This window comes from Chrysemys picta, chromosome 6, assembly GCF_011386835.1.
Source record: "Chrysemys picta bellii isolate R12L10 chromosome 6, ASM1138683v2, whole genome shotgun sequence".
Taxonomy (NCBI): Eukaryota; Metazoa; Chordata; order Testudines; family Emydidae; genus Chrysemys; species Chrysemys picta.
Window position 1 is genome coordinate 21,032,413 of NC_088796.1, and position 26,929 is coordinate 21,059,341.

A 26,929-nucleotide genomic window follows, 5' to 3' on the forward strand; every position below is an offset into this window, starting at 1 on the left:
GTATACAGGTACTCACCAATCCAGTAGTAGTACTGCACTGCAAAGTGGTTAGTTTCTTGAAGCAAACAGTAACCTACTGTATAGAAAACTTTGACACTACATATGACTATGGGCAGCGCATGGCATACACCCAGATCACTAAAAATGCACTTAACACTAAAACTGTACTGAACAGAATTTAATTTTTCTTTGATTCAGAAGGATCTTGCAGTGCCTCAGGGTCATCATTATCAACATCAATTATCATTGTAGATGTAGACGTTGTAGGAGATTGGGCTGAATCTGTAATAACCCTATGACACACCCTCGAAGCTGCTTTTTTGAATAAATCCCTGATGTCAGCTTGCTTGTCTTGTGCCTCTTTTGCATAAAAGTAGACTACAAAACTTGCAATTGCATAACCTCCTGGGCAGTATACTAGTCCCGGTTACTAGACTGAAGATTTGTATTGGGAGATATCAGAAATGCCGGTTAATGGAGCTTTCTGATTGATAAAGTTCTGGATATAACCGCTTTTACTGTACTCTGTAACGGAGCAGTTCTTGCCAATTTGAAGCATTCTGTTAAACTGTGTGATTTCATAATAAAGCAGGAACGCTTATTAACCAGTTGAATGTGTAGTACTGCACCTGGACAAGTAAAAGGAGAATCTAATTCTAATGTAACAAACATTGAAATTCATTAATATCGGAATGTTGTGAATGTTTCTCTTAATGTTTAGTTATAATAAAGAGCTGTTTTAGTCCATTTTGGGAGACTTAATTTTCCTCTGATCTTGTTTACACTATATTGTTGAAAGGATTTGTTGAATGCTCAAATACTATTTAAATAACTTCTCCGGTCTGTCCTGTGCTAAAATATTCATAATTTCATTTCAGCCAAACTTAGTGTGTTTTAGGCTTTTAGAAAAAGAAAGTTCTTCATTTGGGTTTCCCGGTTGGCTTGCCTCCTGCAGGCTTCCCTTTGCCTGTGCAGAGCATGAGTTCCTATGGTACATGTCTGGAAGAACAGATGTTGAGAAACTGTGTGGACATGAGAGTAATGGTTGCCCTTAATTAGCAGCAAACATCAGGAGAAATCTATCTTGAATCTTTCCCAATTTGGGCTCGGGGGTAGGGAGAGTGTATATGTCCTTCTAGCAAAAGTGTATAAGATCAACAGAAGAAAATAATTTCTCCCAAAATGGACTAAAAATAACAAGCTCTTTACTCTATTATGACGAAACATTAGAAGACAACTTGCACAACATTCTGACATTGAAATTCATGAATGTTATATTAGGTTATAATTGGATTCCTTTTACTTTTGTATACACATACACTTTTTATTTATTTTTATATTTTAAGGTACTCTAAATTTGCCTCAAGTTGATTTGCAGGAAAAAAACAAAACAAAATTTCCCTTAGTTCATAGGGAACAAAACTAGCTCTTCGAGATTATTCTCTGAAAAGGATGAGTTTAGGAATGGAAACAGAGAGAGAAATAGTATCTTTTGTTTGGTGGTTTCTTTTGTTTGTTTGTGTTTTTTTTTTTTTTTTTTTTAAAAGACAAATTTTAAAAAGAAACCTATAGGGTTGCCAACTTTCTAATCGTACGAAATGGAACACCCTAGCCCCGCCCTTTCCAGGAGGCCCTGCCCCTGCTCAATACATTTCCCCCTCCCTCCATGGCTCACTCTCCCCAAACCTCACTCACTTTCACTGGGGTGTGGGAGGGAGGTGAGGGCTCTAACTGGGGGTGTGGGCTCCGGGGTGGGGCCAGAAATGAGGGGTTCAGGGTGGGGGTGGGGCTCCGGCCTGGGACAGGGAGTTGGGGTGCGGGAGGGGTTTGGGCTCTGGGGTGGGGTTTGGGTGAAGGGTTTGGGGTGCAGGAGGGTGCTCTGGGTTGAGGATTAGGGGTTTGGAGGGCAGCAGTGGGGGATCAGGGCTGGGGCACGGGAGGGGTGCAGGCTCCGGGAGGTGCTTATCTCAGGTGGCTCCCGGAAGCAGCAGCATGTCTCCCCTCTTCCCCCCACCCCCTCCACCTGCTACGCCAGGTGCGGCCAGGCAGCTCTGCGCGGTGCCCCGTCTGCAGGTGCCGCCCCCGCAGCTCCCATTGGCCGCGTAGGAGCCAGAGGGGGGATATGCCAGCTGCTTCCTGGGAGCCGCGCGTCACAGAGGCTAGCAGGGAGCCTGCCAGCCCCACTGTGTGGCACTGCCAACTGGACAGTCAACAGCCTGGTCAGTGGTGCGGCCCGGGCCGCTAGGATCCCTTTTCGACCGGGTGTTCTGCTCAAAAATCAGACACCTGGTCACCCTAGAAATGTAGCTTGTTTATGTTGGGCTACATGAATGATGCAGTAGATATTGAAATGGTTTTGCACTTTGGGGCACTTGCAGGAAAACAAATGTGTAGTTCATTTCATAACATGGAAAATGTGTATTAAACTTTCATTCCCATAATTTTGTAAATACTACGAATATATTTTTTAGTCTATTTTTTTTTAAAGAGAACTGGGTCTTTGCTTATTGGTTGGCCATTAATAAAACCTAGTTGCTTTTTCATTTTATTATTTTTTGAGACTGAAAAAAGCTAATTTTGAGCTCAAACATGAGTTGGTACAGGCTTACTCAAGCCTGTCCTCTGTAAAATGGCAAGATGAATTATTAAAGCAAAAAATGAAGTTGTGCAATCTGTTAAGAGGTTATAGATTTTGCTTCCTGCTAAAGAATAACCTGCCTGCCATTTTTAGGGCTGCAAGAGTATATAACTTCATGTTAATCATTGGTCAAAACAAAACTCAAATTGAACGTGCTTAGCAATAAATTTAACTTGAACGTCTAACCAACATTAAACACTTCATGGTCTCAGAACTCTACAAGCTGAATGGATAGACTGCATCCGTACACAAATGCGCGCGCGCACACACACACGCAGAAAATTGAAGATACAATAGTTAGAAATTTTAATATTCTCTTATTTAATCTTTTATGTATTAAAATTCTATGGAATTAGAGCAAAATATTGCATATGATTCTTCGGTTGATGTATTTCAACCAGTGTAGTTTAATTCTTAGTCCCATTCCAGAGCCTAGTAACAGAAGCTCTTTAATGTTTCAGTGCAGGAGACACGAGTACAACGCCAGGTTTTATTCCATTCCAGGGCTGGTTTTAAAGGGCTTGGGGATAGCAGTCCTGCAGTTGCTCAACTGCAACTCTTAACTGATTAAGGAGTGGCACTGGCTGGCATTTTAAGAAGACCTTGCAAGCTCTGCTGGCTGGTGGATATAACATTGCACTCTCAGGGCAAGGAGGATTAAAAAGGTTAGAAAATTCCTGTGTGGTGTTGGGATTACGGGTATTTCTAAAGGAAGAAGGGATAGCTTTGGGGGTGAGGGCTTTTTTTGTTATGTGAGAAATGTTTGGGGCAAATGTAGAGTAACAAAATGACAGGAGCGGAGTTGAAACCTGCACAGGGGTTAATGTATTCACCTTAAGATGAGCTGAATGAAATGCAACATAGGAATTGTCAGACTGGGTCCTAGCCAAAGTCCATTTCATCCAGTGGTCGGTCTGTGATAGTAGCCAGTACCAGTTGCTTAAGAAGAAGATATAAGAATCCCACAGTAGACAGATGCGGGATAATCTGCCACCTGCATTCAGGGCCGGCTCTAGGCACCAGCAAACCAAGCACGTGCTTGGGGCAGCACATTTTTAGGGGCAGCATTCTGGCCATCGTTTTTGTGTGTGTTTTTGTTTGTTTGTTTGTTTTGGTTTGGTTTTTTTGCTTAGGGTGGCAAAAGCCTAGAGCCAGCCCTGCCAGCAGCAGCGCAGGGGGGGCACCCTGGGACCGCTGTGGTTCGTGTCGGGGAGCAGCGCCCGCACCTTGTGGCTGGGTTGAGCGGGTTCCAAGCATGGGACACTCGGACTGGGGGCCACCGGGTGGGGGGAGCTGCCTGCAGGTGCCGCAGGGCGGCCGCCCCCCGGCGCCGGGGCTGGGTGAAGCAGCCCGAGCCGCCTAGGGACTGCAGCAGAGCGGCCAGGAGCAGTAGCAGCAGCGGGGCCATAGTGGGGACCGGTGTCCGGGGCGCTGCCATGTGGGCCTGCGTCCCGCTCTCCGGGGCTCCGCTCCCTCTGGGGCTACCCTGCCCCAGCTCCTCAGTCCCCTGCTGGGGCAGTCCCCCAGCTCTGCCCTCCTGGATCCCAGCTGGTCCTGGAGGCAGGAGGCCTGGCTGGAAGGGCCCTGGGCTGAGGTGCGGCCTGGGAGCCCCGCTGCTTACTCCAACCCTGCCAGCGCCAGACCGGGTGGAGGCGAGGGGGGAGCGGGTGGAGTCAGCACTGGTGGGGGGGAGCCCAGAGCTGGGGAGGCAGGGGTGTGTGGGGGGCAGCCAAAATTTTTTTTTTTGCTTGTGGCGGCAAAAAACCTAGAGCCGGCCCTGCTTGCATTAGTTCTCATCCTAGTCTCTAATAGATAGACATTGGCTAAAGACCTGAACCATGAGGTTTAATATCCCTTCTAGAAGTTTTGTTAGTAGTAACAGCTTTGAATATGTTTGTTGTCTATATGTCAGTGCTGATAGGTGAAAGTCAATCATTCTAACAATAGTTATGTATGCTGCTTTTACTTAGTAAAATCTAGAGACTGAAGAGACTCTTTAGGTCCCCTTATTGATCTCCTATGCCAGTACAGGACTGTTCACTTTTGTGCTTCAGCCTATAGTCTTAATGTCTAATAGACACATTGTGATATCATGGTAGTCCTGTTGAAATTTTGAAAACACTCTTACTTTGTTAAATAAATATTTTTTCTTTGAAATAATGCAGCCCAGAATGAAAATCATTCACTGCTATCTCTAGAGATCCCTTCTGAGATAACCCATGTCCACACCTTGTTTCGGGTAAAATTTCATATAGCTTGTAAAATCTCAGGGTTGTTTCGGAATGTTCCCAGGTATGTGACTTGTAAAATCTGATCTTTGGCTTTATTTTAAGAGCCAAAGGCAGGGCAGAGTTGAATTATTGTGTTGTTTATGTGGACATAGACTGCTTTGATTTACTCGCTGGATGTTTAGTCCTCTAGAAATTTTGCTGAGGTTTCCTACACTGCAAAATAGGTGTTAGGATTGTATCTTCTACTTATAAAACATTTTTCCTTTTGTAAATGATACTGATGCTGTTGTCGGTTGCCTAACTGACATTTAGTACAATTTATGTCACCGTTTTGAAATGTTTTGTTTTGACTGCTTGATTTAGAACAATATTAAACTTTGAATTACAAGGCTTTTATAAATGCACAATTTGTGCAGCTGCTGTTCACCTGTTCTACAATGTTTGATGATGGGAGGCGCAGCCATTCCAGAATGTAACTAATGGGGAGGGGGAAGGGAGAAGAAATTTTGTACAAGCAACTAAGATGAATAAGTGTATTGTTAATGAATGATGAGAGTTTGCCTAATCAGCTGTGGATGAGAACCTCAGGAGGAAGATAAAGGCTCAAGTATAGGAAATCTTTTTGATTCCAACTGCAGATATGTTACCTTTCTTTAACCAAAAAGGCTCGGGGGGGGAGGGAAGGGGGACAAACTTTAAATTAACAATGATTTTATGAGCTGCTTGTTTTGCTCTCCATTTTATAAAGGAGACCCCCATAATTAGAATAGTGCTTAGCTTTTTGTTATCAGTTTGTTTTGTTTTTTGTAATTTCCCTTGCTATCTTCATCAACACTGAACCAAACCACCTAAGTTCCTAGGTATGTGCTCCTCTGGTAGAGAACTGTTTTTCTAAAAAGGCTTATGTGTAATTGAACAAGACATCAATGAAAGATTTTACAAAAAATTAAGTATTTTACCTTTTGGTAGATTGCTATATTTTTGTTTGAAAATCATCTTAGAAATGGCTTGGCCTGTAACTTATTCTTGTAAAATGTAATTTAATTTAAATGTTACCCAAATGGAGCTCTTAAAGTAGTTATTACAATGTCTTTGTGCATTGTTTGGATGTTATCACATTTTGCTCAGGTGAAGAACCGGTTTTGGGGAGAAGGAGCAGAGTGTCTGGTATAGGACAAGAAATCCTCAGGTCTGTGAGAGTGAGGGATCTACAACCTATCCTGAAGGAACCAAACCCTGCCCCTTTGCTGTTAATTGATTTATCTCATTAGACTGACCTAACACTTGGTAAAGCACCCCCATCCTTTCATGTATTTATACCTGCTCCTGTATTTTTTTACTTCATACATCTGATGAAGTGGGTTCTAGCCCACGAAAGCTTATGCCAAAATAAACTTGTTAGTCTCTAAGGTGCCACAAGGACTCCTCGGTTTTTTTTTTTTTTTTTTTTTTGTCTGATTGTCCATCTTGGCAAGAAAAGCTAGCAACTTACCCTTGTTGGGTCCAACTGCCCAATGGACCTTACTGGCTCCATGCACTAGACATGCTCCTGCATGGAGTAGACAGAAAATATTGGATCTTCTGGGCCTGTGGGGAGAAGAGCCTTAAAAACGTGGACATCTACAAGCAGATTGCTTGGCGGTTGCAGGCAAAGGGATATGACAGGGATTAGTGGATAGGGATAACAGCAAAGTTATGTGTAAGTGAAGGATCTGCACCAGGGATACCACAAGGCCAGGGAGTGCAACAATAGATCTGGTGCTGCACTGTAGACCTACGTCTGCAAGGAACTGCATACTGTACTTGGCAGAGACACTACCACCACTCCACAGAGCATTGTGGATATGTTGGAGGAATATAGAGAGATCGCGATCTCTTCTGTGAACAGTCAGGAGGAGGAGAAGGGGGGAGACATGGCAGGGGACTCCAGCTGTGCCTGAAGCCAGGACCTATTTGAGGTGTAGCCAGTCCTGCCAGGCGAGTGCAGATGAGCCTGACGAAGGAGAAGGGAACTTGAGTAAGTGTGTGCGCATCGATTTTTACAGTGTTTAAAGATGGTGCCTAGCCCATGTCTCTCTCTCTGTCACTCTAGTGTGTATATATAGATACAGTGCCAATATACGTTGCCACTTCCCTATACTCATACCTGTGGAATAAGGATTGAAATAAGATTATAGCTTCATGCAACTGAAAATCCTCCTCTCTTCCCCCACTTCTCCTTTCCCCTGGCAGGGTGTATGCACCTAGAGTGGTGCTGTGAGGAGGTGCTCCAAAGCTGAAGTGTTTAAGTATTTCTTATTAGAAGTGTTTATGGGAATAACAGAAGGGAGTTTTTGAAACTTACTTTTCTCTTTCCCTTGCAACTGTAAATCCGATGCTATTTCTGGCTAGGGTGACCAGATCCGAGAGAGAAAATATCGGGACGCGGGTGGTGGTGAGCAAAAAAAAAACAACCCACCAGTTTCGCTGCACACGGAGGGCCCGGGGCCGGGAGCACAGTGCGGAGGCTGCTCCAGCCCTACAGCCCGCAGGGCAGCGCGGTGGTTCCGGGCCGGGGGCGGGAGGCACATCCCGCCGGGAAGGAGCCGCAGCCGCTGGAGCGCAGCACAGCCGAGAGAGGCGCAGGGCTCCGTGGCAGCAGCGGGAATTCGGCCCGCACCGCCCACCCAGCCCCTGCCCGCTCTGTGCTGCCCCCGCCCAGACCCACCGCGCTGCCCTGCGGGCTGCAGGGCTGGAGCAGCCTCTTTGCTGTGCTCCCAACCCCGGGCCCTCCGTGTGGAGCGGCCCGGGAGCCGGGCAGGAGCCCTCTGGTGCGGCGGGGGGCTTAGAGCTGAGCGCCCCCCCCATCTCCCTCCCTCCCTTGCCAGCCCCTCTTTGCCCGCCTGCCCGGTGCCCGGGTGCCGGAGCTGACTCAGTAGCTCCAGGATCCAGGCGCCGCCGCTGCCACCCCCTCCCTACAGGCTTGCGCCGCCATGCAGCTTCACGCCTGGGAGGGAGGAGGAATGCCACGTGGTTGGGGAAGAGGCGGGGCCAGAGCGGGGATTTGGGGAGGGAGCCAATGGGGAAGGGAGGGGGCGGAGCCGGGGGGGTGCGAGAGTCCCACCGGGAGGGCAAAATTTCTTGTTTGTCCAGTGTCCCGACCAAACATCTGTCAGGACGCGGGACAAAGAAGCAAAAAAATAAAATCGGGACGTCTGGTCACCCTATTTCTGGCCTGGTGACCTTGGAGGGTGCCCCCATCATGCCCCTGATGATGAGAAAGAAGAGGACTAGAGAGGACATGTTCTTTGAGATCCTGCAAGCCAGTGGGCTTGGAGACCCAATATGACCAGCAGTAGGGAGAGAAAAGGACAGGAAACAGGCCTAGGAGTCCCACGGGGACAAGGAGAGGGAAATGAACCAGGTCATAGTGGGTCTTCTCAGGCAGCAAACCCAAAAGCTGCAGACCCTGGTTGACCTACTGGTCCAAAAATCGCTTTTCACCATTTGCAGTCCTTGGAGAACTACGTGACGTTATGCCCCCATGTACATATCAGTACTTGTATGACTCCATGCTGTGGGACAGCAAGGAGAACCACAGCTTTACATACGCTGACCTGTGAGACCACAGTTGGCGAATGTGTAGCCACAATGGACTATGTTTGTGCACTCAAATGGATGTAAATGTTTACTCCTTTTCTTATTTTAAAGTTTCCTCCCCATTAATTTGTTAAAAAATTGTATAGCATTGGATGTCTTTTTTTTTTTTGCATATTGATTTTTCTGCACGGTTTTTCCACTCAATAAAAGTCTATTTTTGGAAAATCAGATTATCTTTATTAGATTTACAGCAAATATTGCAGAATGCAAACCATACTTGTAAATGCACACCGAGCACCACATAATTGATAGTTTCAGGAAAATACCCAGTCAGCCATAAACATACAGTAATCACTACACTGTTAGACACACCTAAAACTCCAGCACAGAACACAACTGTGGCTGACTGCTAAAGTGCCTTATCGTGATAGACTGAGCTCCTTGAGGCTAACAGAGAGAAGGTTATAGAGAGGAATCAAGTCATGTCTTAAGTATAGACGTGGGGGAAAAATGTTTAATAATCATAGAACTGGAAGGGACCTCGAGAGGTCATCTAGTCCAGTCCCCTGCACTCATGGCAGGACTAATTATCTAGACCATTCCTGACATGTGTTTGGAGACTTTTAAGAGTAGGTTAAACAATGATGGAGATTCCACAACCTCCCAAGGCAATTTATTCCACTGCTTAACCACCCTGACAGTTAAGAAGTTTTCCTAATGTCCAACCGAAACCTCCCTTGCTGCAATTTAAGCCCATTGCTTCTTGTCCTATCCTCAGAGGTTAAGAAAAACAACTTTTCTTCCTCCTCCTTGTAACAACCTTTTACATACTTGAAAACTGTAATGTCCCCTCTGTCTTCTCTTTTCCAGACTAAACAACCCCAATTTTTTCCATCTTCCCCCATAGGTCATGTTTTCTAGACCTTTAATCATTTTTGTTGCTCTTCTCTGTACTCTCTGCAATTTGTCCACATCCTTCCTGAAGTGTGATGCCCAGACCTGGACACAATACTCCAGTTGAGGCCTAATCAGAGCAGAGTACAGTGGAAGAATTACTTCTTGTGTCTTGCTTACAAAACTCCTGCTAATATATCCCAGAATGATGTTCAGTTTTTTTGCAACAGCATTACACTGTTGACTCATTTTAGCTTGTGGTCCACTATGACCCCCAGATCCCTTTCCGCAGTACTCCTTCCTAGGCAGTCATTTCCCATTTTGTATGTGTGCAACTGATTGTTCCTTCCTAAGTGGAGTATTTTGCATTTGTCCTTATTGAATTTTATCCTATTTACTTCAGACCTGTTCTCCATTTTGTCCAGTCATTTTGAATTTTAATCCTATCCTCCAAAACACTTGCAACCCCTCCAAGCTTGGTATCATCCACAAACTTTTGTAAGTGTACTCTCTATGCCAGGGGTCCGCCACCTTAAGAAGTGGTGTGCCGAGTCTTCCTTTATTCAGTCTGATTTAAGGTTTCGCGTGCCAGTAATACATTTTAACGTTTTTAGAAGGGCTCTTTCTATAAATCTATAATATATAACTAAACTATTGTTGTATGTAAAGTAAATAAGATTTTTAAAATGTTTAAGAAGCTTCATTTAAAATTAAATTAAAATGCAGAGCCCCCCGGACTGGTGGCCAGGACCCGGGCAGTGTGAGTGCTACTGAAAATCAGCTTGCGTGCCACCTTCGACACGTGTGCCATAGGTTGCCTACCCCTGCTCTATGCCATTATCTAAATCACTGAGGAAGATATTGAACAGAACCGGACCCAGAACTGATCCCTGTGGGACCCAACTCATTATGCCCTTCCAGCATGACTGTGAACCACTGATGATTACTCTTTGGGCTCTTCAAATTAGCAAAGAACAGTAAAACAATACCATGACTGGGAAGTTGAAGCTAGACAAATTCAGACTGGAAATAGGGTGTAAATTTTTAACAGGGAGGGTAATTAACTTACCTATTTGAACAGCTTACTAAAGGTTGTGGTGAATCACTGAGAACTTTTAAATCCAAGATTGGCTGTTTCTCTAAAAGATATGCTCCAAGAATTATTTTGGAGAAGTTCTATGGCCTGTGTTATATAGGAGGTCAGATCAGATGATCACAATGGTCCCTTCTGGCCTTGGAATCTAAGAATTAACCCATTGTTGTATGGGTCATAAGTGATGATCTCTTCAGCACTCTTTACTGACTCTTGGTGCTATTTAATGGTAGTTTTGGTAGAGCCAGGAAATGGAAACTTGTGTTATGTTGGGAAAAGCAGACTATGTAAACCTATTAATTTATCACTTTTGAAGGTCTCAAAGTTGTATATTTAACTACCTAAAAACATACTCCACTTGATTTTTGTATATCAATAATGGCAGTTACAAGTATCTTTCCTATAGTTTATCCTTGTCCTGCATAACCTAAAACTCCTTATTACTGAAAAGTGCATTCCTTTATGGAGTGGTGCCTTTATTGGAACATCCGTTTTTAAAGACATGCACCTAAAAGCAGTATAGTGAAGAAAGAGTGTACTTTTTGAGGTCCGATCAGGAAGAATGGTGGGACAAGTCTTCGTCTTTGAGGATTTACTTTCATGCAGTTTTCTCTTCCAATGTGAGGGAAGCAGAAGGATAAGATATCAGTGAACGCTGCTGATCTAGAATGTCATGTGGCACATCCTAACTAATATGATATTTGATAGTGTGACCAGATGTCCCATTTTTAAAGGGACAGTCCCATTTTTTGGGACTTTTTCTTATATAGGCGCCTATTACCCCCGATCCTGTTTTTTTCACAGTTGCTATCTGCTCACCCTAATATTAGTATATTTCCTCTATTGATGAGACTCATACAGAGGCAGTGAATCAGGTTAATAAACTTTTGGCCATGCCTTCTATGCTGAAAATCATTTGGTTCCCCCCTCTTCTCCCCCCACCCCAAATCTTTCAGTTCAAACTAGCACAAGATGTACACCCTTTGAAGCCAATGAAGAGACTCCAGCTGACTTCAAAGGAAGTTTGATCAGGCCTTTAACTTGTGACAATCTCATAAGAACAACACATGTCCTTGTAAGATTGGTTATTGCAATTCCTTCTTAGGAGGATAATAGTACTTCAGACGGTAGCAGACTGTTTAGCTCATTAATTTGAATGACCACTATTGTATTATTTCTGCTTCTCTGTTCGGTACATAGAACTTAAACTTCATGTTCATTTAATAATAATAATTAAAAAAAAAAGCAAATATGCTACAATGTAATACAAAGTTCACCTTGCCCCTTGCAAACAATGGGTATATCAAAAGTATCTTACTGGCTGATTAAACAAAGTTGTGATTTGTTTGAGAATTCAGTATAATTACACAAGCTGGACCTTACTACACTTTTTTTTTTAATTGTTTATAGTTTCTATGAAAACTATAACCAACTTCAAGCGCACCTATATGCGATACCTATGCTTTTTGGGGGACAAAGACCGCCAGGTCTGAGACCTTTTCTCTCTCTTAGCACACAGTGGGAGAATCTTTAGCACTATGCACTGTCTCATATGTTCATGTGTGTGCTTTCTTTTAAAGATGCCAAGAGAGACTGAATACAGCACAAAAACTCCACAACAGTGCATTTAAAGCTTCAATTTAGTACATCTCTTGAACTGGTGTGCTTTGGGAGTTGCTGAGTCCCATCCATTACTTTAAATTTCTTCTTAGGAGAATTTCAAAACACCTGTGAGTGGAATGATACCTTACATAGTGGTGTTTAAGTTTAAGGAGGGGCAAAATACCACCACAGCATAAAGCACAGTCTCCTGTTGACTTTAGACATAATGGTGGAAACCTTAATAACAGTTGTGAGTTCAGATAGCTGTCACTATAAAGTCCTCTGTGACTGTCCCTCACTACTTATCAACCTTTATCATGTCTTTAACAATGATGCCAACTGTAAGCCCTCAGTTTATCCTACAATTATTTCCTGGCATTCTTCCACGCCTACTCCCTTTGCATGAAAGAATCTTGTGCTTCTCTGCACAGGCCCCACCCGTTCTAAATTGAAGTCATTCCTGAAGACCGTGTCTGTTGTAATGCCTATAAGAAAACTATGGACACCTCCATGCTTGTAAACAAATTAGGATATGTAAAATACATCCAGTTCAGTATCTGTTAATGTAAGTGTCTGTTAGTTGCCCACCCACTGTACTGGTCACTTTCCCTGTTTTAGACGGTAAGTTCTCTGGGGAAGGGATCATACTTCCTCAGTTTGGAAAGCACATAGCATGCTGTGAGTGCTGTTGGAAATCAGTAATAATAAAATGAAAAGTCAAAAACCCTGTAAGCTTCGAAAAGGTATATAAATGGTCAAGCTTTTGGTCGTGAGACATCCTAACTATTGAGAGGAGGGGGATTACGAGGAAGCTTTCCCTGCAGGCAGGTTCTACCAAAACAGCCTCTCCTGGGTTTCTTCCTTTGAAGCATGTGACTCTGTCTGCTGTCAGAGGCAAGCTAGTGGTCTGCTTTTAGAATGGACCTCTGGCCTTCCTAATCATGTGGAAGTCTTAAATGCAGATTTAATCGATGGATTCACTTTGTCAGCTATCTCTAAAACAAATTGGAGTAGGCATAATATGTACAAATATGTACAATAGTACAAACCTGTGAGAAATTCACTGCTTTTTGAACAAGCTACGAGCAGCGGGCGTCTCAGTTACAATAACGGAACCTTAGGATCATCCATTACTATAAGCTGTTTGCAGGTAAAAAGATGAAATGGACACACGTGATGGCAAGACCAGTTTCAATGGGATCTTTCTCAGAACTGTTTGTTTGTATTACCGTAGCACCTAGGAGCCAGGCCCCAAGCAACATTTAGCTGGGCAGAGGGCAAACTCGTAACAATGGGCTGCCATTCCATCCCACACAGATACAGAGGTACAAACACACTCCCTGAGATTATACACAACGCTAAGTCAAACTCAAATGTCCACAATATAGCCTGACTTCCCCCCCTCCCACATGGTGAAGGGCTTGTGGCCCTCTTGCCAGGCCCCTCCCTTGGACCAGGCCCTGGTAAAGTGTCTCCATTTCCTCCTCTTCCTCCCCCCGCCCCTTTACTTAGGGCCTGCCTAGGAGCCTTAGTCATGCACCAGGATGGTGTACAAACACTCCCACTCCCACCACCAAGTGTCTGCCCCAAGGAGCTTGCAATCTAAGGCGAGACAATAGGTGGATACAGGCAGATGGGGAGTAAAAGGAAACAGTGAGATAATATTGCTCAGTATGACAGACTGGTCTTAGCACACAAGCCGCCTAACTGTTACCAAGGGTTTTGTAGGCATCACTGCAAATGAGAGTATTTTTAAGGAGGGGTTTGAAAGAGGATTCTTTTCGTGTTGGTGACAACCTTTTTATTTAAAAAAAAAAAAAAAAAAAAAAAAAAAAAGGCTGGCCAAAACACCGCGCACAAACAAAAGCAGTGTCAATATTGATGTTCAAAGACAGTGGAATGTGTCAGCATGATCGACTGCTGTGCAAGGTGATGAGCTGGTAATTTGCATTTTCAGAAACTGTCACACAGGTCTTTGAAAAGTAATTTAAAGCTTTGTATCTGCCAGAACACAGAATGTCCTTTATTTCAGTGGTTCTCAACCTTTCCAGATTACTGTACCCCTTTTAGGAGTCGGATTTGTCTGGCATACCCCCAAGTTTCAACTCACTTAAAAACTACTTGCTTACAAAATCAGACATAAAAATACAAAAGTGGCACAGCACACTATTACTGAAAAATTCTTACTTTCTCATTTTATCTGTATGAAATTTTAGTTTGTACTGACTTTGCTAGGGCTTTTTATGTAGCCTGTTGTAAAACTAGGCAAATATCTAGATGAGTTGATGTACTCCTCGAAGACCTCTGTGTACCCCCAGGGGTACACGTACCCTTGGTTGAGAAACACTGCTTTATTCTTTTGCTTTTGGGAAATCTACGGGGCGTGAGAGGGGGAGATTGGAAATCAAGATAAAAATACTTGAAATTTTGTACCATATCTAGATCTCATTTGCTGTTTCAGTGTTTTGTTTTTCTTTCCTCATGCGTTGGTACTACTAAGTACACATTATTTGATAAAAAAATTATAAAAATTTCACTATTGGCAATTAATACCAAAATAAATGTTGTTCTTTTCAAAATCATATGGCCTTGTATTGAAGAGATTAACTTGAAATCTGAGAACCAGGAATTCCTGTGGAAATTCTCTGGATCATTTGAAATTTCAAATGGCCCTGTTATGCAAATAATACCTCCTCACCCCTCCTTTTCAGTGCTCTGGCAGTTACTTATTCTTGCCAGCTTTTGCTATGGCTGGACTAAGAGCCCTTCATGTCTCTGTTTGGCACTGTTCTCTGGGAGCTGAACTGTGCAGCTCCCTCCATAAGGCTTTCAGAGTTTAACCAGACTCCTTCTATTGAGAGACTGACAGTTCTTTCATGTTTGGGAAGTAGTGATCCAACACCTTCAAAAGGTCACTTGTATTTGCATGAGTAAAACACCTCTGTTTTTTTCTTTCTTTCCTATTTTATTAGGACGAGTCTCGACTCCTCAGAGTTAAGGTTGTTTCTGGCATTGATCTAGCAAAAAAAGACATCTTCGGAGCCAGGTATGTGTGTTGCGTTCAGCACTTGTTTGAAATTTATAGTACGGGCACTATAGCAATTTTGTAGCTGTTTATAAACACAATGAAAGATTCTGTGATGTGATCGCAACCGGTGTAGATCATGGGATGTCTGTTAGGAGGCTAGCAAGCAATTTAGTTTCACACCCTCTGGAATAGTCCCTCCCACACCACAGAGTACTCCAGTTTTCTGCCTCTGCAATAGGCACCACAGAAGGAGGCAGCTCAAGCTTTGGTAGTGGTTTTAGATACTGTATTTAAAACGACTTTTTTTTTTTCTTCCCCTCTGATTTTAAGAGGGGCAGAAGGCATGAAGGATGCAGTAACTCACTTCAGTTTCTGATAAAGCACCACTCCTGCTATTGGTTTCAGCAGCAGTTGTGCTGGTGTTTAGATACAGAAGCCTGATAGGATTGTTGCACTGTGATTTATTGGTTGGTTTGTGTGTATGGGTGTTTTTTTGGGTGTGTGGGGGCATTGCGGTTAGGGCAGTCAATCTTATCCAGATGTCACTGGTACAGTTCCTGTGTACTCTGCCTTTTAAAAAGAAAGTGGTTTGAAAGGTTTCTTCAATCCAGTCCATGTGGGAGAAGGCTAGGAAGTGTTAATGTGAAAAAAGCATGGAACAGACCATGCTGATATTTTTGCCAAATAGGAAGCCTTTGCACTCCACGTGAGGGGCCTGTTTAATAAAATGCAGATTTAGTGGAGTGAAAGATTTCAGGCTGAGGAGTCAGCATTTATGCAAAAAGGAGTACTTGTGGCACCTTAGAGACTACCAAATTTATTTGAGCATAAGCTTTTGTGGGCTACAGCCCACTTCTTCGGATGCATAGAATGGAACATATATTGAGGAGATATATATGCACACATACAGAGAGCATGAAAAGGTGGGAGTTGTCTTACCAACTCTGAGAGGCCAATTAAGTAAAAGAAAAAAACTTTTGAAGTGATCACCAAGCTAGCCCAGTACAGACAGTTTGATAAGAAGTGTGAGAATACTTACATGGGGAGATAGATTCAATGTTTGTAATGGCTCAGCCATTCCCAGTCTCTATTCAAGCCTACGTTGATTGTATCTAGTTTGCATATCAATTCAAGTTCAGCAGTTTCTTGTTGGAGTCTGCTTTTGAAGCTTTTCTGTTGCAAAATTGCCACCCTCAGGTCTGTTGTTGAGTGACCAGACAGGTTAAAGTATTCTCCGACCGGTTTTTGAATGTTATGATTCCTGATGTCAGATTTGTGTCCATTTTTTTTTTGCGTAGAGACTGTCCAGTTTGGCCAATGTACATGGCAGAGGGGCATTGCTGACACATGATGGCATATATCACATTGGTAGACGTTCAGGTGAACTAGCCCCGGATGGTGTGACTGATGTGGTTAGGTCCTATGATGGTGTCCCTTGAATAGATATGTTGCAACCATTTATTCATTTTTATGCAGCCATTTCACAGATTTCCCCCCCCCCCCCCCCGACCTGCTAAGTGTTTCAGGAATCACTGGAATATGCAGGCTCACAGTTCAGTTAGGGTGAGAATTACAGAAGTTTTTCAGCTGAAGACCAGTGGCTGGATGAAGAGAGAGAGCCAGCCAGAGGGCATAAACCAATTTTCACACAAGTGGCTGCTACCTGTCAATCAACAGAAAGTGAACAGTCCATGGTCTGCACTGATATAACCTCAAACAGGGTGACAACTGGCAGAAATGAAAGCTGTGGTTAAGTGTTTTTGATTTAAAAAGTATGGAAAGGCCACTAGGCTTACTTCCAAGTTCTTTCCTTTTAAAAATTATATATTTTAAAACACTTTTTGCTCCCAGCCTAGACTTATTGTGCATGCACTAAACCAGTGGTTCTCAACCTCTTTTCATTTGCGAACTCCTAAAAAAAATTTCAGATTGAGGTGCGGTTCCCTTTGGAAGTCTTAGATGTAGTCCTTGGACTCCCAGAGATCTACAAACCACAGGTTGAAAACTACTGTTCTCTGGTAACTACAACCTTTCCTTTCGCGGATCTCTTAGATGTAGACTGCAGACCTCCAGGGGGTCTGCAGACTACAGGTTCATAATCACTGCACGAGACAGCTCAAGCCACAACTTGCAGTCCTGAAGGAGTGTCCACTTAAACATAAAAACACTCTGAGAAGCGATATTTCTTGAACAACCATGCAAATTAATAGGATGGGCATATTTGAGAATTTTTGGAGTGTGCCTACAAGGTAAACAAATCCCAACCTCTCGCAGACGACTGATAGAGAAGGAGTGAATTCTAAAGATAAGGACCCTTCTCGTAAATCATTTAACCAGCAACCCCCTTTTCAAGTCCCCTTTAAACTGAGTAGGTTCTATCTAGCTTGAGTATCCCTGCTGACCTCAACCATGTTGCATGAGGAGCGAGGTAGTTTCCAAACCATTTAGAGCTTTTTAGGTTAAGACCCACAGCTTGAATTTCACCAGAAAAGTTACTGGCAGCCAGTTTAGCGCTGAATGTAAAAAGTGGACCCCCTTACTGCAACTAACTCTAGCTTCTTAATGTATTAATGAGCCTCCCTATGGATTATTTTGTGTTTCTTTAATTATGCTAAACTGTAGTCCATCCGTTTGATTATCTAGTTTGAAACTACTTAAAAGCAGTAATTGAAGGTTTAATCACCTCTTGATATTTTTTTTTTTTTTGTGAATCTTGCATAAGACGAAGCCCTTTCTTTCTCCCCTAAAATTGCTATTTGAAATAGCTTTTGACTGCTGACTATAAGCAACAAAAAAGCGGCTCATGTTTGGAAGTGATCAGATACATAGTGCTTGCTGAGTAGATTAGTAATAGTACTGTTAATAGTGTTGGCTAACTTGCACTACAGGAGTACAATTGCTTGCACATCCCATGTTAGCATTTATCTCATGGGAGACCTTTCACCTACTCTTTCAGCTGAAGGTGAGATGCTGCAGTAGCAAAGGGAAGAGGGAAAAGGGGAACAAATTCTGGAGGAGGGTGGAGTGGAGAAAGGAGAAAACAATTTCCATTTAAAAAAAAAAATTAAGACTAGAACTATGTTTTGTTAACTTTTGCGTTTTCAGCTCTTTAATTTGGCTCCAACATTTTTGTACTGGTATAGACAATGATTGGCTTTATATATTTAATTGTCGAAAATGAAGAAACAAAATCTGGCCAAGTTGTAACTAAATTTGACCATTCATGTAGTTTATTTAAAAAACAAAACAAACTAGTGTCTGGGTAGGCAAATTATCTTATCATAGAGAATGTTCGTGTTGGGGTGTAAGTGCAAATTTAAAAAAGAATCTGAGGAAAATGAAAAATTCCTTAGCATACATGTAATTCTTTACAGGATACATGGGAAGCTTTATAATTGAATCCCTGGCACTGTAGTATCGTCTCCATCAGCCAGACCTCTCCTACGTTGTAAATATTTAAGATGCCTTAATCAAAAGAGAGTCTGAAGTTTGCTGAAGAATGAATATACCTCAAAAATCAGTGTTATATCTTTGAGTTCAAATGCTTAAGTTGTGTGAATTGGCAATGAGTTCTATTGATATGGCCCTTAAATATTTAAAGTAACTGTCTCAAGTCCAGTAGGGTTTTCATTAAGCTAAACAGTTGAAAACGTAAGTTGGAGTATGTTTTTAACGTTGTTTGAAATAGATATTTGCTAAAAATGATATTATGGCATTCAGTTTTACTGAAATGCTTGCACTGCTGAGCTGACAAGCTTCTCAGAAAGCTTTTTGTGGGAAAAAGTTTTTTTAAATGGATTTGCATTTTCTGATGCTAGTTTTACAGTTTATGCTGCTTGACTCGAATATGATTAAGTTTCCACAAATATCTAGCTTTCCAATGTAATTGTCAAGCATACCTCCCCTAAAAATTATCATGCTGATAAATTGTGTTGAGTTAATCAATAATCAATGAGGTATGGAGCTCTACATTACTTACGCTGTAGAACCTAATTTCAAATAAAACTGTCTGGAGGAAAAGTGTGAAATGCTAAAAATTGTTAAATTTTCTGAAGCATGGCGTATGTGTGAGATCTCCTAAAAAAGCACTCAAATAATCATATCGAAGAGGGTGGTGGTTTTTTGATTGGGGGGGAGGGGGGAGAAACGCGCACACAGCATAACGGTCTGCTGTAAAAAAAAAAAATTTTTTTTTGGAGGGGAATTGTGATGGGATAATCTTTCAGCACCCTGTCACGGGTTCAAATCTTGTCAAACTCAGCAGCAGCTGAAAGCCATTGTGATATGTTTGTTTTTGTGAAGTCTGTGGATAGTCGCAGTCTAGCTGCTGGGCGGTAAGTGTCCACGTCATGGAAAACCCCCACCATGGTTGCCACCCTTTTTGGCAGATGCAACAGAGAAATGAACTGAGTGGGCCACGTAGCCTGAACCATCCTCTTGTTCATAGGTGGGAGAAAGTACAGAGGTGTGGAGATCCGTGAATCAAAGGGCTGGAGGTAGGAACAAAGAGGTTGTTCCGCAAATTAGTTCAGTACCTTTCTTCAGAAAGACCTCCGATTGCGCCAGGTTCTATTTTGCAGATTTCTGGTGTAAATGCGTGTGATGGTGCCTGAGTTTTGTATAGCGTGCTGAACCCACGCATGGCCCAATCTCTGCAATGCAGGAAAGGGGGTGCTCGTCCTCTCTTCCCCAGTCAGAGGTGGACTGGTAGATGTCGTCTCTGCCTCCTTACATGTGTTCCAGGCCTATGAAGCCTCTACCTTCCCTCCAGGTGCCTGCCCTCAGGAGAAGGGGAGATGGTCGGACTCTTTCCTCTGGCTCCCCCTGTTGTCTAAGTCTGACTCTGCCTTTCGGCTGGTGAGTGGAGCTCTTATCTGGGCAGCCCCACACAGAAAGGAAGGGTGGGGTGGGTGAAAGCAGGGGCTGTGGAATGCCATTTGAAGTGGGAGGCATAGGTTCTTTTCCTCCCACCCCTGTCTGATGCTCCTTTTCCCCTCTCAGGTACCCTTTCCCATCAGCAGCTTGGCACCTCTGGCCCATGAGCCCCTACAAATCTTCCCCTCCCCCCCAACATTTGAGTGAGTGGTGCTATGACCTGAGCACGGGGTTGCAGCACCACTAAGGTTTGGCCTGGCCAAAAAGTGGTCTGGCCATGGCCCACGTGGCCCCTCTGCTCTGCGCTCTCTGGGTCTTCACAGCTGAAGATGAGAGAGAGCTTCCCAAACCTATGCCAGTCTTTTTAGGTGACACATCTGAGGAACTGTCCCGGATTGAGGTGTCATTAGAGGAGGTTTTTGGAACAAACTGATAAATTAAACAACAATAATTCACCAGGACCAGATGGTCTTCACCCAAGAGTTCTGAAGGCACTCAAATGTGAAATTGCAGAACTACTAACCGTGGTATGTAACTTAACTTATTTAAATCAGCTTCTGTACCAGATGGCTGGAGGATAGCTAATGTGACTCGAATTTTTAAAAAAGGATCCAGAGGCAATCCTGGCAATTGCAGGCTGGTAACCCTAACTTCAGTACCAGGCAAATTGGTTGAAACTATAGTAGAGTACAGAATTATTGGACACCCATATGAACATGAGAAGGAGAGAAGTCAGCATGGTATTTGTAAAGGGAAATCATGCCTTGCTAATCTACTAGAATTCTTTGAGGGGGTTCAACAAGCACATGGACAGGGGGAATCCAGTGGATATAGTATATAGTACTTAAATTTTCAGAAAGCCTTTGACAAGGTCCCTCACCAAAGGCTCTTAAGCAAAGTAAGCTATTATGGGATAAGAGGGAAGGTCCTCTCCTGGATCAGTAACTGGTTAAAAGTTAGGAAATGAAGGGTAGGAATAAATGGTCAGTTTTCAGATTGGAGAGAGGTAAATAGTGGTGTCCCCCCGGGGTCTGTACTTGAACCAGTCCTATTCAACGTATTCATAAATGATCTGGAAAAAGGGGTGTGGCAAAATACCTTCTTCTCCTCAGCAGGCTCAGTCCTTTTTAGCCTTGGAGAGACAGGCTTGGGCAAGGCAAATCCTTATAGGTAGCACAGGGTCCAGCTATTCCTTTCCTCAGTCAGTCCCGTGTGCTTGTTTTGCTTCCCTTCTGGGGAGGGAGTGCAGCCATAGAGCCTCAAGGGTTCTATGTCTTGCTACACCTAGTCTACTGGCAGCTTCCCTGCTTCTCTCACACCCTCCCCTTCCATGCCGGGAGGGTTTAAAAAGGTCTCAAGCAGTTGGAGCCAGCTGAACCTAATTAGTTCCCTGGTAACCCCTTTTCCAGCTGAACCTTATTTCCCCCTGGTTATCTCTCCTCAGTGGATAGGGAGAGGCCTTTTAAACCCCCTGGGACTAATTACTTACCACCCCTCCTCCCCGCCCCCTTGTAGCTGTTTGTCCTGGGTTTACCACAGGGTAAACAGTGAGGTGGCAAAATTTGCAGATGTTACAAAACTACTCAAGATAGTTAAGGCAAAAGCAGACTGCAAAGAATTACACAGGGATCTCACAAAACTGGGTGACTGGGCAACAAAATGGCAGATGAAATTCAATGTTGATAAATGCAAAGTAATGCACATTGGAAAACATAATCCCAACTATACATATAAAATGATGGGGTCTAAATTAGCTGTTACCTGTCAACAAAGAGATATTGGAGTCATTGTGAGTAGTTCTCTGAAAACATCCACTCAATGCAGCAGCAGTCAAAAAAGCTAACATTGTTGGGAAACATTAGGAAAGGAATAGGTAATAAGATAGACCCAATATGATATTTACCTATATAAATCCATGGTACGCCCACATCTTGAATACTGTGTGCAGATGTGGTCATCCCATCTCAAAAAAGATGTATTGGAATTGGAAAAGATACATAAAAGGGTAACAAATATGAGTAGGTGTATGAAACAGCTTCCATATGAGGAGAGAGAAAAAAAATTGGGACTTCTCAGCTCAGAAAAGAGATGACTAAGGGGGAGGATATGATCGAGGTCTATAAAATCATGACTGGTGTGGAGAAAGTAAATAAGGAAGTGGTTTTTTTTTTACCCCTTCTCCTAACACAAGAACTAGGGGTCACCCAATGAAATTAATAGGCAGCAGGTTTAAAACAAACAAAAGGAAGTGTTTCTTCACACAACACACAGTCAACCTGTGGAACTCTTTGCCAGAAGATATTGTGAAGGCCAAGAACAGGGTCCAAAAAGGAACTAAGATAAGTCCATAGAGGATAGGTCCATCAATGGCAACCCTAGCCTCTGCTTGCCAGAAGCTGTGAATTGGCGACAGGATGGATCACTTAATGGTTACCTGGTCTGTTCATTCCCTCTGAAGCAGCTGGCATTGGCCATTGCTGGAAGACGGGATACTGAGCTAGATGGACCTTTGGCTGGACCCAGTATGGCTGTTCTTATGGAGCGATGACCTGCTGCTGTTGTACACATGAGCACTTTTGGCTCTGGAACTGGCCTCCGTTTCCCTCCGCTCCACCAAAGGCTCAGTTTGGACGATATGGGGAAAATGTCACTCTATGATGCACCTACCCATACCCTTGCCACTACAGGACATCACTCCCCATGTTGGTGGGGCATTGTTGCCCACAGCTACTGGTTGTGTAGATCATGTGCTCTCTGGATAACTGAAGGCTGTTAATTTCCCAGTGCTTTCTTTGTCTCCTTTCAAAAGTGAAAAATATGGTTTGAGGAAAAGCTGCTATTTAAATGCTCTTTGTGAGGAGGGCAGTCAGGTGACCTACACTAAATATTGATACACTTATAATCTCTGGAATGAGTGACTCATAAAGTGTTTAATGAAATGGTATTTTGAAAACTAGCATTAGAACTGCATAATTACAGTCATAGTAGCTGATAAGCTACTTCAAGGTTGAGTCATGGTAGTATTTAATACTGGGGCAACATGTGAACACTACTGTGTGCTTATGAAAGGTGCCTTACAAAACATGTTGTATCTTACATATAAAACCACCTCAATGGGCTTTCTTTTAAGGATTTAATATCAGGAATTACTGCTATGGGTCATCTTAATTTTAGACATCAACAGTTTGCAAGTGATCATTTTTAGAGTTTGAAAGTCCTCTTTTCCCACTGATTACTTCTGAAGAAAATCACTATCCTTTGGAGTACTTGAGAAAGTATTTTAAAACAAAAATTGGGCTCCACAATTTTCTTTTTTTTTTTTAAATGAAAAACTGTAACTGTTTTTGATCTGTGGTATTGCAGTTAGGCTGTAATTCAGGATATTCCAGAGTTGTTCAGTTAAGGTGGCCAATTGAACAAAAAAATAGATTGGCAGTTAGAATAGCCCTCATCATTGACCTAAGAATGCACTCCACTGGAATGTAAAGTTCTATTTCATAGAGCGGTAGCTAAATTGGAGTGATTTCTAGGTGTGCCAGATTTCTTCCTACGCAATTTTGTTAACATTGAAATAACTGCGTCTCATCTTTTTTTGGTCTACTCAGTATGGCATGCTTTTTATAAAAAAAAAAAAAAAAAAAAAAAGGGACGTGGGATCTTAACTGTAGAGTAACAACTTTTAAGTATTGTAAATCAATATCTAGTGAAACTCAGTAGTTTTGGATGGAACATTGCTAGCTCTGCACTGGGCAATAAGAGAGTATTAATTTCCATGAGCAGCTTTGTTTGTGTGTAACCATTATTGCATGAGCACTGATGCACTTACATATTTTACAACCTGAGGTTGCTATTGAAATTACGGCATTATAATTTGAATAACTTTTTAATTCTTTCTCTTAAAAACGATTGTTTCTTAAATGTTTGGGTTAAATTATTGAAGGAATTCCTCCTCTTGTTTATCATCCAGTGCAAATTATAAAGCCATGAGTCATAATCGTGGTACACACTGAAAACAGTGCTGTATTTATTTTTTCTGTATGTATTTGTATTGTGATAGTGCCCAAGGCTTCAGTCAGGATTGAAGTCCTATTGGCTTATTCACTGTACAAACAAATAAAAAGACATGGTTCCTGCCTCAAAGAGTTTGTAATGTTAAAATATAATCTCATGTCCTGACTCGGTGTTGTTTACTAACATTTCAGTGATGTGTCTGTGAGCTTCTCGTCCTTTTCTCCCTTGTCACACCTCCCTGCCCCCGCCCTCAGTGATGAATTCCCCCATTCGCTGCTTACGTGAGGCTCCTGTGGTGGTTCTGATGACTCTTCCAGTAATAAGTATTTACAGGATCATGCCTTAAATTTGTTTTTTAAATAGATGAATAAAATAGATCTGTTCTATTTTTGGAAGTGTGGAACTTAACTCGATTAATCTAGGTCTTCTCTGTGTGGGGACATGGAACTGTAGCGGAATAATTATTATACTGTAGTTTTGCCAGAGAAATTATTCTGCTATGGCTCGGACAATCCATTTCCCCATGTAGACAGGCCTTTAATGTTCAGGTATGGCTGTTCAGCAGCCCCTGAAAGTTAGGGCCCATGTTGCTAGTCCAGTGCAATACTTTACATTAACTATCTTATAAAATGAGATCATCATAAATCACGTGTTGAAGTTCTGAATGATTTACTTTATATAGTTCCTCTCCCCTGCTGTCTTGTTTTTGCATCATGTTAAATTTTATAACTTACAAAAATTATTTATTACACATATAAACATATTTTAGGGATTTAACATTTAGTAATCTTAATTCAGAATTATTAAGGAGTATTTGTGTTGGGTATCTAGGACATCTCTGAGGATGGAATTTGGTTGGATGTATTGGTGGGTTATTTGGCATAATTATGGGCAAATCTTTTTTAATAGGTATATGCATGCATGAAATGCTTTCAGAATAGAAGGCAATACATGCATTATTGGCTGTATGAAAGTTACGCTGACATTCTTACTCCAGCAAATTTGGAAAGAATGAAGGGTGTGTTTTGGACATGGGACTAAATTACTCTGCTACTACTTCCAGAGTCTTCGAAAAATATACTATACGTGAAATTTTGGCTATCTAAAAGTTTTTAAAAAAGAAAAGGTTTGCAACCGAATGATTGAAAAAAATCCTTAACATGAAACTACATTTTACTTCTAACTGCATCATTGTTCAGTATTTGCCACCAGTGGGTTCACTGATGGACAAGTTGAAGTTGTCCCTGCTCTGAGGAGACTACCATCTAAAAGGCACAGCTAGGACAGCAAGCTTTTATTTGCCCTAAATTTTCTGCTCTTAATACCCTTGGTTAACTTCAATGGTGGGCGTGCTAGAGCCAACAGACTCCAGGTTGCTGCTGGCATTTTAAGAACATAATTTTGAGCAAGTCTGTGTGAAATGTGGCTGAATTCTTCTGGTTACATCAATTCTGTTCTTATTGATTGCTGTGGAAGTAGCACATGTATAACTGAGAAAAGAAAACTTGGCTCACAGATGATAGATGACAGACATTTATATCTTTATATTTACCAGGGCTCCCATTATTGTTAGTTCTGTTCAAATAATGGGCAAAGAAGCCTGGTATGAAGACCCAGAGGTCTTAGCTTGGAACTAGGGTGACCAGATAGCAAGGGTGAAAAATTGGGACAGGGGGTGGGGGGTAATTGTCACCTATATAAGACAAAGCCCCAAATATCAGGACTGTCCCTACAAAATCGGGACATCTGGTCACCCTACTTGGAACATAATTTTTAAATACACTTTTCTTCCCACTGTTCATTTCCTCTGCAGAAGGCAATTGAGTGACGTGAGTTAGTGTCAAGAAGTTTAGATTACTTGCCTACACAAATTCCTTTTTTAAAATGCACTAGTACACAAGAATTAGTTGTTCAGAACACCCTAATAAGGAACTTCTGTATAGATTATATTCATGGGAGCCTGAGCTCCCTCTGGTGGTTAATTTAACATATACATTTTATCTTTTACTTTAACTAAAATACATTGATTGACTTTTTAAAAATAGTTAATGGTATATTCAAATCCTGTTGTCATTAATTGTCATTGTCCTTACTAGTAAGATGACTTCTTGAAACTAAAAATAGATTAACTCAAATTAAGCACGATTTTTTAACAGTGAGGTTAATTAACTACTAGAACAACTTATCAAGGGTTGTGTTGGATTCTCTATCGCTGGCAATTTTTAAACCAAGGTTGAACTAGAGCATTTTTTCTTTCTTAACCCCCTCCCCCCAACCCAACCCTCCTAAACAAAAAAACCCAAAACAACCCCACCCTCCCCAGCCCCCCATCCAAACAGGAATTAATGCAGGGAGGCCTATGGTTTTTGTTACTCAGGAGGTCAGACTAGATGATTTCTTCTGACCTTAGAATCTATGAAACCCTTAATTCAGCAAAATAACATCGTCATATGGGGTGTTTTAAAAAAATTCTCATAACCATTATCCTTGGACATCAGGGATTGAGCAAAAACCCACTCAGGACAATGCCAGCCTGACAAAAGAGTAAGTAATGCTGTCAAAATAACATTGTAGTGGCACAAAACAGAAAATATTTGTGTGACTGTGATTCTATTACAATATTTAGTCTAGAGGGTCTTTCTGCAGGTGAGGCAAAAAGAAAGGCTATGTCTACAGTGCAGTTACATACCCATGGCTGGCCCGTGCCAGCTGATTCAGGCTTCCCAGGTTTGGACTGCAGGGCTGTTTAATTGCAGTATAGACGTTCAAACTGGGACTGGAGCTCAGGCTCTAGGACCCTGCGAGGTGGGAGGGCCAGAGCTCTCCAAGCCTGAAGGTTTGCACTGCAATTAAGCAGCCCCTTAGCCCAGTCCAGAGACCCTGAGTCAGCGGGCATGGGCCAGACACTGGTGTCTAATTTCAGTGTAGACATACCTAAAGTGTACAGTTCTGCAACCCTAACTCAAATGAGTAATTAC

General features: G+C 42.4%; 1 protein-coding gene across 17 annotated transcripts in view; it reads left to right on the forward strand.

The window, feature by feature from the left end:
* The window catches only part of NEDD4L (NEDD4 like E3 ubiquitin protein ligase), a 348,035-nt gene that overhangs the window by 71,545 nt on the left and 249,561 nt on the right, over positions 1–26,929 (forward strand). For 12 of the 17 annotated variants that reach the window (XR_010602120.1, XM_065598800.1, XM_065598799.1 and 9 more), the window contains exon 2: positions 15,010–15,083. The exons of 3 other annotated variants lie outside the window; for them this stretch is intronic. Coding sequence is in view for 7 of the 14 variants with exons in the window: in XM_065598800.1 (XP_065454872.1) it covers positions 15,010–15,083 (74 nt within the window). In the remaining 7 variants the exon portion in view is untranslated. Of the gene's footprint in view, positions 1–3,218; positions 3,304–15,009; positions 15,084–26,929 lie in introns of those variants that run through there. 2 more of the 17 variants (XM_065598810.1, XM_065598812.1) reach the window with 2 other exon arrangements.